Source organism: Phalangium opilio, unplaced genomic scaffold, assembly GCF_054372755.1.
Source record: "Phalangium opilio isolate 3A_F unplaced genomic scaffold, DU_Popi_V2 ptg000329l_1, whole genome shotgun sequence".
Taxonomy (NCBI): domain Eukaryota; kingdom Metazoa; phylum Arthropoda; class Arachnida; order Opiliones; family Phalangiidae; genus Phalangium; species Phalangium opilio.
The window spans coordinates 5,188,101-5,200,390 of record NW_028324226.1 but is presented as its reverse complement, the minus strand read 5'-3'; the positions used below and the strand labels follow the sequence as shown (position 1 = coordinate 5,200,390).

Genomic DNA, 12,290 nt, shown 5'->3' with positions numbered 1-12,290 from the left:
AAAACTTGATAGTTACGACTTGGCAATGCTACGTCATGCAACGTCACGCTAAAAAGATACCAGAAGAGGGGCTGAAATAGGCTATAGACTGGTGTCGTTAGAGACTGTGTACCTCTCCCTCTAGGGGCGCTCTTGTAAGAGGCGATACTGTACACGTCCAGTAGGGGATGACACTGAGCTAAGAGATAGAAGGGTATGACGTTTGCATACGTAGTACGTGTTGCGCAAGGTACTCTGGGAGACTCGTTGCCTCACATGGCCCACGAACATTACTACTCCATCTCAAATCTCCTCCAAGGTCAAATATCAAATTGTTTACCCGCGATTTTTGATTAAGTTCTATTACGTCACATAAAGAAAAAAATTTCCCGAAGACACTGGACCAGAAATCTTCGAAGTGGTCATTATAGTACTGAATAGTGCTCCTAACTAATTGCTTATTATCAGTATCTTCTTCCCTTAACGATTTAAAAATTAATTATAAATGAAGAAGATGCTGATAATGAGCAATTTATTCCTTAAAAAAAAAAAGAAGAGTACAAAGTGTTGGTATGTACAATCACCCACTGAATCCTTACGCTGTCGCAAACCAGTGATTGCCTACGTGATGTCTTTCACCGGATACAAAAGAAAACATTGAAAATGAGACACTGGGTGGATTACAATTGATTAATTCTTGAGAATAAAAAACAGTGGGAGGAAGCGAGATTTTTAAAAGCCGAAGGGGTCAAGTCCTTGAGGTGGTGGTGGAATATGGAAAAAGAAGAAAATGGTTGTCCGGGTGATGGGTGGGTGGGGCGGAAAAACACCTGCCAAACCGGGTGCGAGCGATTGCAGTAAGGAGATTTTTCGCTCCTACCAAAAAATCCGAAATACGTATTTCTTGATAGATACCTGGCTCTCTTTCTCTCTCTCTATAATATACCCCCTTCTACGAAATACCACCACCACCACCACCACTGGTTTTGGAAAATTCCGATTGCGAAAGAGTTTGTTTTCGTAGTAAAAGATTCCAAGGAGCTCGCGTAAAAATTTCCACGAATTATTTTGTTGGCAACTCGAGTCGAATATTCTTTTTGTCCAAGAAAGTCTCAGGTGTGTGTGTGACATTCAATTCATTCCCTCGCTTTTCTGCTAAGGAGCAGAACAGAGAGGTGGTTTTTGAAAGCAAAAGGCTCCCCACCCCGGGCCGTGTTGTTGAGATTAGTGGACAACCAACTGGACCGTGGAAAAACTTTTTTTTTACCACCTCTTAGACTTGAGTTGTTTCATTGTGTCTTGAAGTGATCGGACGGTTCTTCAGTTTTGCGGTGTTTTTAAATGTGTAAACTACTACCCGGTGTTGTTGAGACTAGTGGACAGTGGCAATGGCCAATATTTTAACCACCTTTAGCCCGGTATAAACACTCAAGTTGTGTGTGTTGGATACTTTTAGTGACCGGTTCTTCTTCTGTTTTGTGGTGTTTTTAAATGCGTTAATTACCACCCTGTGTTTTTGAGATTAGTGGACAACTAACTGGACAGTGGCAATGACCAATATTTTAACCACCTTTAACCCGGTATAAACAAGTTGTTTGTGTTGTTGTGATCGATTGGTTCATCTGTTTTGCGGTGCTTTTAAGTGTGTTAACTATGATTTAACTCTGCAAGATCCTCCTGATGGTGTTAGTTACAAACTGCGTGAAATAGAGTGTGCGTTATTGTCTTCAATTTATGATTCGGGACCAGTGATAGTGATTTCGTTTTGATTCATCTAATGGCAACTGTAAGTTTTCACCCCTTTTTGAATCTGAATTAAATTTCAAAAGACATTAATTGTCTTACCCTAAACTCTTAATTTCTGAGACAGAATGCGGCATTCTTTTTGAAACTGTTTCATCTTCAAGTCATGAATATTTATGTATTAGTCTTCTTTATTAATGAAAGTTCGCTACATTTATTTCTCTTAAAACCCAGGAATATTATTATCACAATTTAATTTAAATTCATTTGGCAAAAGCACGTGAAAATCCGGTCAAAAGTTATATAATAACAGTTTGCGCAGCGACGGCGCCGTGTTTTAATTGGATAATTGCAAACGGTCATTCGGAAACAATGCCTCATTAAAATAAGTCTTTCAGTCGATGTACTAAGATGAGCATCTTCATTCTTATAATGTTAATTTGATATTGGCGTTTAAAACAGTTTTGGAAAAATGTAGGTCCCCGGCACTTATCGTATTGTTTTCATTACTCCGAGCATCATTTTAGTTCATTAGACGAAGTAGAAAGCGTTGGTAAGGATACACCGTTGAAAGTAACCCCTTGAATTTGAATAAAATGTATGTCGAGAGTCTTACATGGCTTAATTTGAAAAGTCTGTCTGACCACCAGACCGGATGTCCATTGTTGTTTTATAGTCCGAATTTTTCTATTCTTTTCGTTTGTTTTTCTTTCTTTCTTTTGGACGGTAACCAGTCACGAATCTCAACAAAGACAACATCTAATTGACGGATGGGATGATGGCGTTGTCAGAGGGGAGGGACATTTGCCACTGTTTTGTTTTTAAGCTTTATCCGTATGTTTTCGGGATAAAAAACAGATCTAAATGTGTATATAGACAGGGCTATTCATAGTGTGATGGAATTTTCATTCGAAAATGTTTAGAAAGTTCAGTGTTGGCGGAAAACAATAAGTCTCACAGGGTTCATTCGATCACAGGGTCAACAGATATTCTCTGTTCTCACGAGAGATGGAGTGGCAATGGGCAAACTGCGACACCGTACTCTCCCAATGTACCTCGCGCACGCGCCTACCCTTTGGTACTGGTAGTCCATTGTTAAGTGCTGCCGCGTAGCGCCATTGTATTTGTATGAAAAATAGCTTCTATTTTTAAGTTAGAGGGGGCGACATTTATGATTCCGTACTGTACGACCCTACCTAAACGCTCGATAAGGTCAGGAGAATGCTGGGAGGACTTCGATGTCGTAGCCTCGTAGGTGGGCATGTGGGGGTACAGAGGCAACGTTATAGTTGTGGGGGTTTCCACTCCATGCCTCTCTCCTTGACTGGCAACCCTCTTACTGCCTTAGCCTCTGTTGGTTCTGAACTAATCGGTTAATTGAAAATAGTTAATACATAGTTTACAGACTAGGAGGATTCATACCATTTACACGAGGAGGTGTGGCTTTTGACTCGACCAGTGAGTCAGGCCTTCTTGTGGAACACATGAAGCCCGGCCTTCTTGTGTAAATGGTATGAATTCATGTATAAAATACACCAGACTAACTCTTTTTCTAAAATCATGCAAATATTCCGGTTGAGAAATTTGGACGATGTCCTACCCCTTACATAAATGTGTCAGTCGAGAATTTCATAAACGCCAACAGCACTTAATGCTAAGTGTCCAAAGAGCCTTTATACCAAGCTGCCAATACCTGATTCGCCCCTGAAATTACGCAACATCTCACGGCTAAGATCTCATCTCCATCTCTTGATCTTCCCACCCCCGTTCGTACGTCCGTCTGTCTATTACCACACCACACCGGTAATTTAAAATTCGCGTTATTTTTGATTCATCTTTCCAGCTCCCTTTCTCGGAGTTGTAGTTGTCTCTTACTCGCCCCCCTCTAGTGCGTGTAAGACCCTAACTTCATCTTGGGGGGAGGAGGGAAGCGTTTTGGGTATTTTATTTCGACGCTACGTGACTTAGCGGCAAGTCACTCTCTTAATGATGACTGTTTGTTTCTTCTCTTCGGTCTTGGTCGAGTTTTCTTAGTGTAGAGGTACATTTATATCACGTAACTCGAGTTGTCTTCGGAGTTGTTTATTTATGTACTACGACAAATGTCTCATTTTATTTATTTTGTATTTTGTTCGTGTTTTTAGATGGTTTCGCGAGAGAACAAACAGGAAGACTCGGATCTCGATTGGATCCAAGCTCTATTCCCCAATGACAAACTCTATTTGGATGAGAGGGGAACCCTCACTTCGGTAAGTTGATCATTTTTAAAATGGTTTTTGGAATTTGGCCTGATGTTACAAACCTAGAAAACTCAGGGAAATATATAATTGACAAGAAACTCAGGGAAAAGCTAGGGAAATTTAGAATTTCTAGTTAACAAAACTCAGGGAAAAGTTAGGGAAATTTAGAATTTCTAGTTGACAAAAACTCAGGGAAAAGTTAGGGAAATTTAGAATTTCTAGTTGACAAAAACTCAGGGAAACTAAGGAAAATAAATAATTGACAAAAAATCAGGGAACCCTTAGGGAAATAAATGGTTGACAAAAACTCAGGGAAACTAAGGAAAATAAATAATTGACAAAAAATCAGGGAACCCTTAGGGAAATAAATGGTTGACAAAAACTCAGGGAAAACTTAGGGAAATAAATTCAGGGGAATATCTGAGGTATGACTAAGTTTGCTCTGAAAGGGTTGCTTCAACTAAAAAACCACTCCAGTTGGGTCAGTTGCCCCCTGTGTCTAAGTGTCTTAAAAATAGAAGCTGACTCATCTGGTTCTTTTGAACATGGATAGTTTTCACTAAAAGGGCTGCAGGAAATTCCTCCCCTACTCTCTTTTAGCTAAAACCCTCAATGCAGTGTTGGTAGGGTCTCGGAGAGGCAATTTAATCGAGTACTGATTCAAACTGAACTGTTAACCTTTCTCTCTGCAATCTCATGACTCACCAACGGCCTGGCAACACTGATAACGGAAAAAAACAATAACTTTAGTTTAAAGCGTGTATAAAGAAAATTTGTCTTTAAATGTCTGCATTAGATTTTTTTAACTGGAGTATATACTGCATCAAATGGGCTAAATAGCAATTAACAAGATTGAAGAATTAAGGGGAGACAATGTAGGGATTTATACAGATACAAATATACCTAGTTTACAGCCTAGGAGGATTGATACCATTTACACAAGGAGGCGTGGCTTTAGACTCACCCAGTGAATTAGGCCTCCTTGTATAACACCTGAAGCCTGGCCTCCCTGTGTAAATGCTATGAATCCTCCTAGTTTGTAAACTGCATAAAATGAGATATTGAAGTTCAAAAAGTGAGGTACAATTAATGGCGAATTCCATTGGGGTCTCGCGGATCTCTCCCCATGGAGCAATAAAGACGGGAGAAGTAGTTTACTGCCTCGTTAAAGGTTGTTTTAGCGGAATCAGGCTCTCCTCTTTTCATTGCTCCATGCATGTCAGACCTCCCCGAGAACCCAATGGAATTTGCCAGAAAATCTTGAGGTATTTAAACGTTTTTAGGTCCGTATATGGGCATTGCGTCGAGGGGATAGACAGTCCAGTTGAATTCCCAGTGTTGATCCCAATTTAGGCGCCTGTCTGCCCCTCTTTTAAAAAGTACCTTTTAATTTTGGCCAGTTTTATCAGCGAAATTTGATTACATCAAATTTGACGTGTGAATGAGTTTTGAGACACGTCAAGTGACTTGTACACGAGCTTTATATTACCTTTTTATGTAGATGAAATTTGACTGCTTCAGTCAAAATTGACGCGTGGCTGATTCTTTCAGATCCAAAAACATTTACGTCAAACGTGGTTTTGGTGTTAAATGTATGTCAAAAGTGGCTTGTAGACTAGCTAAAATTTAAACTTCGGTATATGCAAATGAGGAGACCACGTGAAACGTTCTAAGTAGACAACCTCTGTGATAGCTGCTAAATTTTTAATTGAGAAATCAAATAAGTTATACAGGGTGTTTCTGAAAAGTCTGCCATAACTTAAGGGGGATGTTTATTGGGAAATTGATTTTGAGTCGAAAATGTACTTTCTATGACATTTTTGCCGTCCGGGCCGCTGTTTTCAAGTTAAGATTGGATGAAGTATTCTAGGGATGACCCCTTATATTTAATTAAGAAACTGATTTAGGCAATGATTTCAAATTTAATTAAGGGGTCATCCCTAAAACACTCTAACCGTAACTGGAAAGCAGTGGCTCGGACGGGATAGTGTCATAGCAGCAACATTTTCGACTCAAAATTGATTTCCCAAAGAACATCCCCTTAATTTATGGCAGACTTATCTGAAATACTCTTTATACATAGTTTTCAGACTACGAGAACTGATACCATTTACACCAGGAGGCGAGGCTTCGTTCTACTGCACTTTGTCTTCCAAGCAGCATGCCCTCCTGGTGTAAATGGTATCAGTCCTCCTAGTCTGAAAGACTATGTAAAAGTTGACATAAAGTTGCCCATAAGCTATTATAATAAGTTCAGGAAGAGTGTTGATAAGATTCGTCAGAAGGAAATTGAATAAACATTTGATTGCTTTGGACCCTTGGGATATATGGATCTAACTTCCACCTTTTTTCCCGCTTCCTTCTCTATAAAGAGTGTGAAATTTCCATCCCAAGGCATTAAAAACAACGAAAACTTACGCTATAAAAGCACCTAAAAATATGTTAGATATGAACTAATTTAACACAAAAAAAATTATTAAAAATTTTAGACTCTAGATATTAAAAGTATTAAGCGAATTTTTCTCGCAGGGTAGGTTGCGGTATGTACGTCTTCCGCTTCTTTTCTTTTTGTTGCGTAATTTTAAGCGTGGGTTTTCTTTCACTTCTTGGGTTTTCGGGGTCGCGAAAAGCCGCCACCTTATGATGTAGTATTCCTAGGCTAGGTGTAGAAGAATTTATTTAATTCATTTAATAATAATTATCCGTAACATGTTCAAAGCAATTGGGGAAAAATAGTCTCAATTTCGTAAAAGGTGATAAAGTGGGGCTGGGCTTCATACAACAACTTGGCTGTTAGTTCCCAGCATCCATTTTCGAAAGGGGAGGGACCGAAGTGTCGTCTGCTTTAATAGGGATATTTCGGTTGGGGGAGGAGCTAAGATAATTTTCACAGCCATACTGCAGGTGGGTTGAATACAGAAGGAAATCTGATACCCACCAATATGGCTGCCAGAACCTTGGCAAGGAGGGTGTGACGTACTACTCAGCCAACTGAAAGCTCTCTATAATACGAAGAGTATTAGCATAAGTTCATAAGACAATGATTCATAAGTTTGTCACTGGTTGCTGACAGCTTGTCATGAAGTGACGTAGGTCATAGATTCGAGGTAAAGCGCCGCCTGGTGAGGCGCTGTCAAAGACTTAGTAAAGACTAAATAGGAAGATGGAAGTCCTGCAAAACCGAGTGGTGTCAATTCTCGCTTGTCGTTCTCGAACTAGCTCTCAGTAAGTCTCTAACATTACGAAGTATAGGTAGTGTCATACTTATAGAACATATCTTATAAACTTATGGTATTAGATAGGGCTAAGTCCTTGTTGTTTGAAGCCATCCTTATCTGACGGCTCTGTTGTTAACATACCAAGTGTTATGTCTTTTGATAACCACGTAGTCATTGGTCAAACTCCAGACTCTAACGTCTTTTAACATTTTTAGGGTCTTGTATCATTCAATTCTATGAGATAATTAAATTAATTCATGTTTAATTCACTCTTTAATGTCGTTGCGGTCGCGTAAGGATTAAATCACGCTTTAGGGGTTCATTATGAAAGTGTATTGAAGACAAAGGCGTGCCATAACCGTAATTATATGTAATTAAGAGCATAAATTCCTTATGCTAGTATTGTCTTTAGTACGCTTTCGAACAGAAATTGAGATTATAACGGGAAATTCCTCGCGGTCGATTTTGATGGAACTTTCTTGAGGGGGGAATTTTTATATAATTTACTTAAAGGATACGGTTTAATTCAGGCTAATCATTGTTATTTTTGTTTGTTATTTAACAGAGGAAAGCCCTACTCAGAAGCAAATCTACAACACTCAAGTTGCAGAGAGCACTTTCCAGGAACTCCTCAAAGAACGAAAGGTGAATATTGTTTTTCCATATGCTTTGTTTGAATATTTTTTTCTTTTTTCTTTTCTTGATTGTTCATCGTTTCCTAGTTATTATAAAAATTAGTCAGGGTATCGGAATCTTGGCTGCTAAACTCGGGTTACTGGTTACTTTCTCAGGATCTCTTAATTGCTTAAGTTTAAATTTTAAAGAGAAGGTGGTATTGAATAATTATACTGTAAAAGTTTCCGTTATTACGTTACGTACTACCTATAGTGAAAATTAATCTTAGGAAATCTTAATTGCTTTTAAAGTGAAGGTTATACAATAATTAGGGTTAGATTACCTTTATTCTTCATTTTCTCTTTTAATTAAAACTAAATACATGGGTAAGATTTACCTTTTACCTAACTCTGAGGTGAATATTACTTTATTTAAAGGGATACCTACTTTGGACTAAATGTTTTATTTTTTAATCGAGAGAGTGTATAAATTAATGAATATATCAATTGGAACCATGTTTCTATCTACGATATTAGAGAAGATACAAACAATAAAGTTTCCGTAATGGATGGCACTACGCGTAAGGATACTCCGTGAAGCGCTGGGGAGTAACCCTATAGGGAGCTAACAGTTCTGACCCTGAAACGTCACACCCTTCTATCTCTTATTGGAGTTTCATCCCCCCTAACGGTTGGAAACAGTGTTCTACGCACAAAAATGCCAACCAGAGGGCGGCTGCGTGACGTCACACTATCTCTTCCCCCTAGCCAGTTGTTAGCTCCTTATTAGACGAATTTGTCAGGTGGTACTTGGCGTCCAATAGGGAGGGGTACTTCCCAGTGCTTAGCGTAGTGTCCATTACGCCCCATTACAAAATCTTAATTGAATCAATGATTCCAAGTAGCTGTATGAATTCCAGGTTTAAAGAGTTTAGGAATTCTCGAAAACCAATTGGTTTATACTGGTTACGTAACTTCCAAATTTACTGAGCAGAAGTGTTGTCTTTCATTTAAAAACGAAAGATGTACAATAGTTCTTGAAAACGCTTTTTAAGTACCATTTTTAATATTGAATTCGTGACGCCAGTATATGCCATCCATAACCATTATTTTGTGTTCAACTTTAAAAACTACACCCTTGAAAAATTAATTCAAATCGAGTCTTGAAGTAAGCTCTTATCGCTTAAAAACGTGAAAATTATTCGACATCCTCGCATTTATTATTATTATTTTAACACTCCGGAGATTTTTCAATCTTGAGTTTTAGAAAGGTGTTATATTACAAGTTTACCTTCCCTTTAGTGAAATATTTTCTCAGCTAATCACCGAGATAATCGTAAATATCTAAGTAAATGGGGTGGGGCCTTTGTAGACATTACCTCATTCTACGATAATAGGAAAAAGTGGTTTTTATATTATTTTATAATTTCAATGGCACGGTCTTTTAAAAACTAAATTATTACATTAATTTTATTTTTAACCCTTTTAACACGAGCTAAGCTTAGCATTTTCCGGGGTTTGTGTGCCGCGCTTTCAACTCTAAAGGAGAATTGGCATCAAATAATAGAAGAGTTGCCAGTCATTTGTGACGTGTGCAATTTAACCGCTAACTTTCTACAACATACTGAAAAGGTTGTAGTATTCTGCTCGATTCAGTGATCATTCAGTTAATCAGTTCCCAACCAAACCTGAGACGCTATTACAAATTATTGGCAACTTTGAAGCGCAGTTAAGAGTTAAGAAACGTGGGTGGAAATTTCTCTGGCTTCTTTAATGTAGGATAAACATTGTTTTGCCAATGGGAAAATTGTCGATGTTTGAAATTAATTTCAAATTTTCAGAAAGATTATTTACGCAGTTTGTTTGCTTGTTATTAATGCGCAGAACTTGCCCAAGCTGTATGATTCATATCTGCTCACTTGGGGAAGGCTTTAGATGTAATACTTTTGGTTGAGTTCCTCAAGGTTGGGTCCGCGAACCCCCTTATCTATGTTCTTTTATGAATAACCCATAATTAAGCATAGTTTTATTGAATTTGTTAAGTTCTAAAAAAGGTTTGATTTGTTTGAAAAAACCATAACATGCAAACATACAACCAAAGATTATTTAGTTTTTAGTGTCAACGTAGACATGGAAACCCTTCCCGGTTTCCAGACCCTTAAAACACACGAGAAATGCCGGGTAAGCTTACCTTAAGCCTGATTTTCACCAAACATATTTCACGGAACGCGGCAAGATACCTCTGAAAAACCTTCGCGGCACGCGGATTTTCCTTCGTTTCAGGCCAGTGAAAACCAGCCTTTAGTAAAATAACCAACAGAACATTTGACGTTGATACAAAAATTAAAATGGAAAAATTTATCAGCGAATTTGGAAATTAAAAATCATGCATCATTACAAAACCAAAAATTACACCCAAAAATCTTCTAATTACTCTAACTATTAATATGATAATCACGTGTATTAATTTGGTAATTAATACCTTGAAGCCAATTCTCCTTTAAAAGAGGTACATAATATTTCCCAATCTTTTGGAATTTCACGTTTATCAGGCGCCGTAATACCTTGACCCCCAGAGATTGACCTTTAGGAGAGAAAAAGTTCGTGAAAAAAGGGGAGAAATTGTATATTACAATATGTGTATTCACTAATATAATGAATGTCTGTAATTGAATGAAATCATAATGGATAAAAGAAAACACTTTTTTCTCTTACCTTTTAAGATGTAATAGCGGATAGCCTAGATATCTCTTTGAAAGATTAGCTGTATGCTGAAATATTTGATTGAGAATTGAGATTTGAAGGAATTGAACGAACTTAGGCCTAGGAGGGGGTCTTATGAAATGTTTAGAAGTAGAAAATACGTTGGTGTGTGTGTGTGTGAGAAATGTGGTTTTGTTATTACCTTAAACGTGAGGTTAAGTTAGCGGTTAAAACTTAAGACAGCGTGTGAATGAGTTTTACCGTAATGTGAAAGTTACAAGAAGGAATTTTTTCGAATCTCGGTCAAGCAATTATTTTAATGAGTAGAATGGTATTTAACAGTCAATTTGTTTGGGTTTATTTTCTTTATAACTTATTAGTTAGTTCGTATTATGAATATTAAGTGTCAAAGTTCTTGTGACTTACTTTTGCAACGCTTCTTTTTTATGGCAGGCACGTTTTTTTTTGCAAACATCTTGTGTGTCACTTCTTGTGTTTAAAGGTTTCACAGAGAAGCGAGGTTGAGGTTTAATTTAAGATTTGTTATTAATTAGTGATATTAAAGAATCTATCCCCCTTTTAAGGTATCTTACCTTTTACAGTGCATTACAATTTCAGGGAGCCCAGCTTTTCTTCCTATAAAATCCTATATTTTTGAACCTGTCCTATATTATCTTATAATTTCATGAAAGGTCCTATAATATTCTATATTTTTCACAGTTACTTGTTTAGCATCAAATTTATCAAAATTTAACTCTTTTATTGAGATTACTTTTGATTAGACACCGAAATTGCGGAGCTCACTTGGAAGGCTCGCTCAGGATTTCTTACATACCCTATTATATTATATTATATTTTAGTTAAGTTCCTCTTTTCAAAGTAAAATTCAATTGGTTATTTTTTTTTTGTGATTTTTCTACATAGTTTAAGCAAGAAGTGATATCTAGTTTACTAGGGAGAAGTTTTACGTTGCCTTACTATTCGCGCGCCATAGTCCCAGTCCCCCTTTCAAAATGCTAGAGCCATTTTGCCTCTCCTCAATCGGATAATACTTAATTTTCGTCGTTCGCGTCGCGCTGACGTGAGGTTTCAAGAACCAATGAGATGCTGGTTGTAATTTAGAGGCGGAGATTAAATCCAGACCTACGTTTGGAGACTTTGGACTAGAGATAGAGCTGGGAATGTGGCGAATTTATACCTTCTCCCTAGTAAACTAGATATCGCTTCTTGGTTTATGCCAAAATAGTATTATTTATGAGCATTTTTAGCCCTACATTTTCCTATAGAAACACCTTTGTTTAATCGTATAATTCCGGAAAGAATACCTATTTTTTTCCTATAAGGAGTTAAAATTTTTGGCTGGGCCTTCTGCACTATAATCCAAGTGAAACTGTTGAGCAAGGACATATCTTGTAAATGCAACCTCTTGTTTCAATCGTAGGCCCGCACCTACCTATTACAATATGGGTTTGTGTGTTATATTAGGCAATTCCTCAACAATTTGTTAATAATCGTTTATAATAGTTTATATGTCTTGTCTCATTGTGAAATCTACATCTCTAGCAGCATGCATGCTTTATGCTTCTATGGTTATTCAGTTTCTTTAGCATTGACCTTTGATTCGGTGAAATTTTATCTCGATTTTTTTTTCTGGTTCACTGTTGTTACTACAGCCGGAATGGTAATATAGGGGGTGAAAGGCTCACGATTTTCGATAAGTTGTTTCATTGCTTAGCTTTCAAAATCGCTTAAAATCCAAACTTAAAAGAATAGCGAAATTAATTTCCAACTTT

The 12,290-nt window shown here is 37.4% G+C and overlaps 1 protein-coding gene across 3 annotated transcripts in view; it reads left to right on the top strand.

Annotated features, from left to right (window-relative positions):
* LOC149610469 (uncharacterized) overlaps positions 1-12,290 on the top strand; it is a 103,651-nt gene that overhangs the window by 44,704 nt on the left and 46,657 nt on the right. The window contains exons 1-3 of one of the 3 annotated variants that reach the window (XM_089859472.1): positions 1,273-1,765; positions 3,867-3,971; positions 7,746-7,825. In XM_089859472.1, the coding sequence (XP_089715598.1) occupies positions 1,757-1,765; positions 3,867-3,971; positions 7,746-7,825 (194 nt within the window). In that variant the 5' untranslated portion in view covers positions 1,273-1,756. Of the gene's footprint in view, positions 1-1,272; positions 1,766-3,866; positions 3,972-7,745; positions 7,826-12,290 lie in introns of those variants that run through there. The other 2 variants (XM_089859471.1, XM_089859473.1) reach the window with 2 other exon arrangements.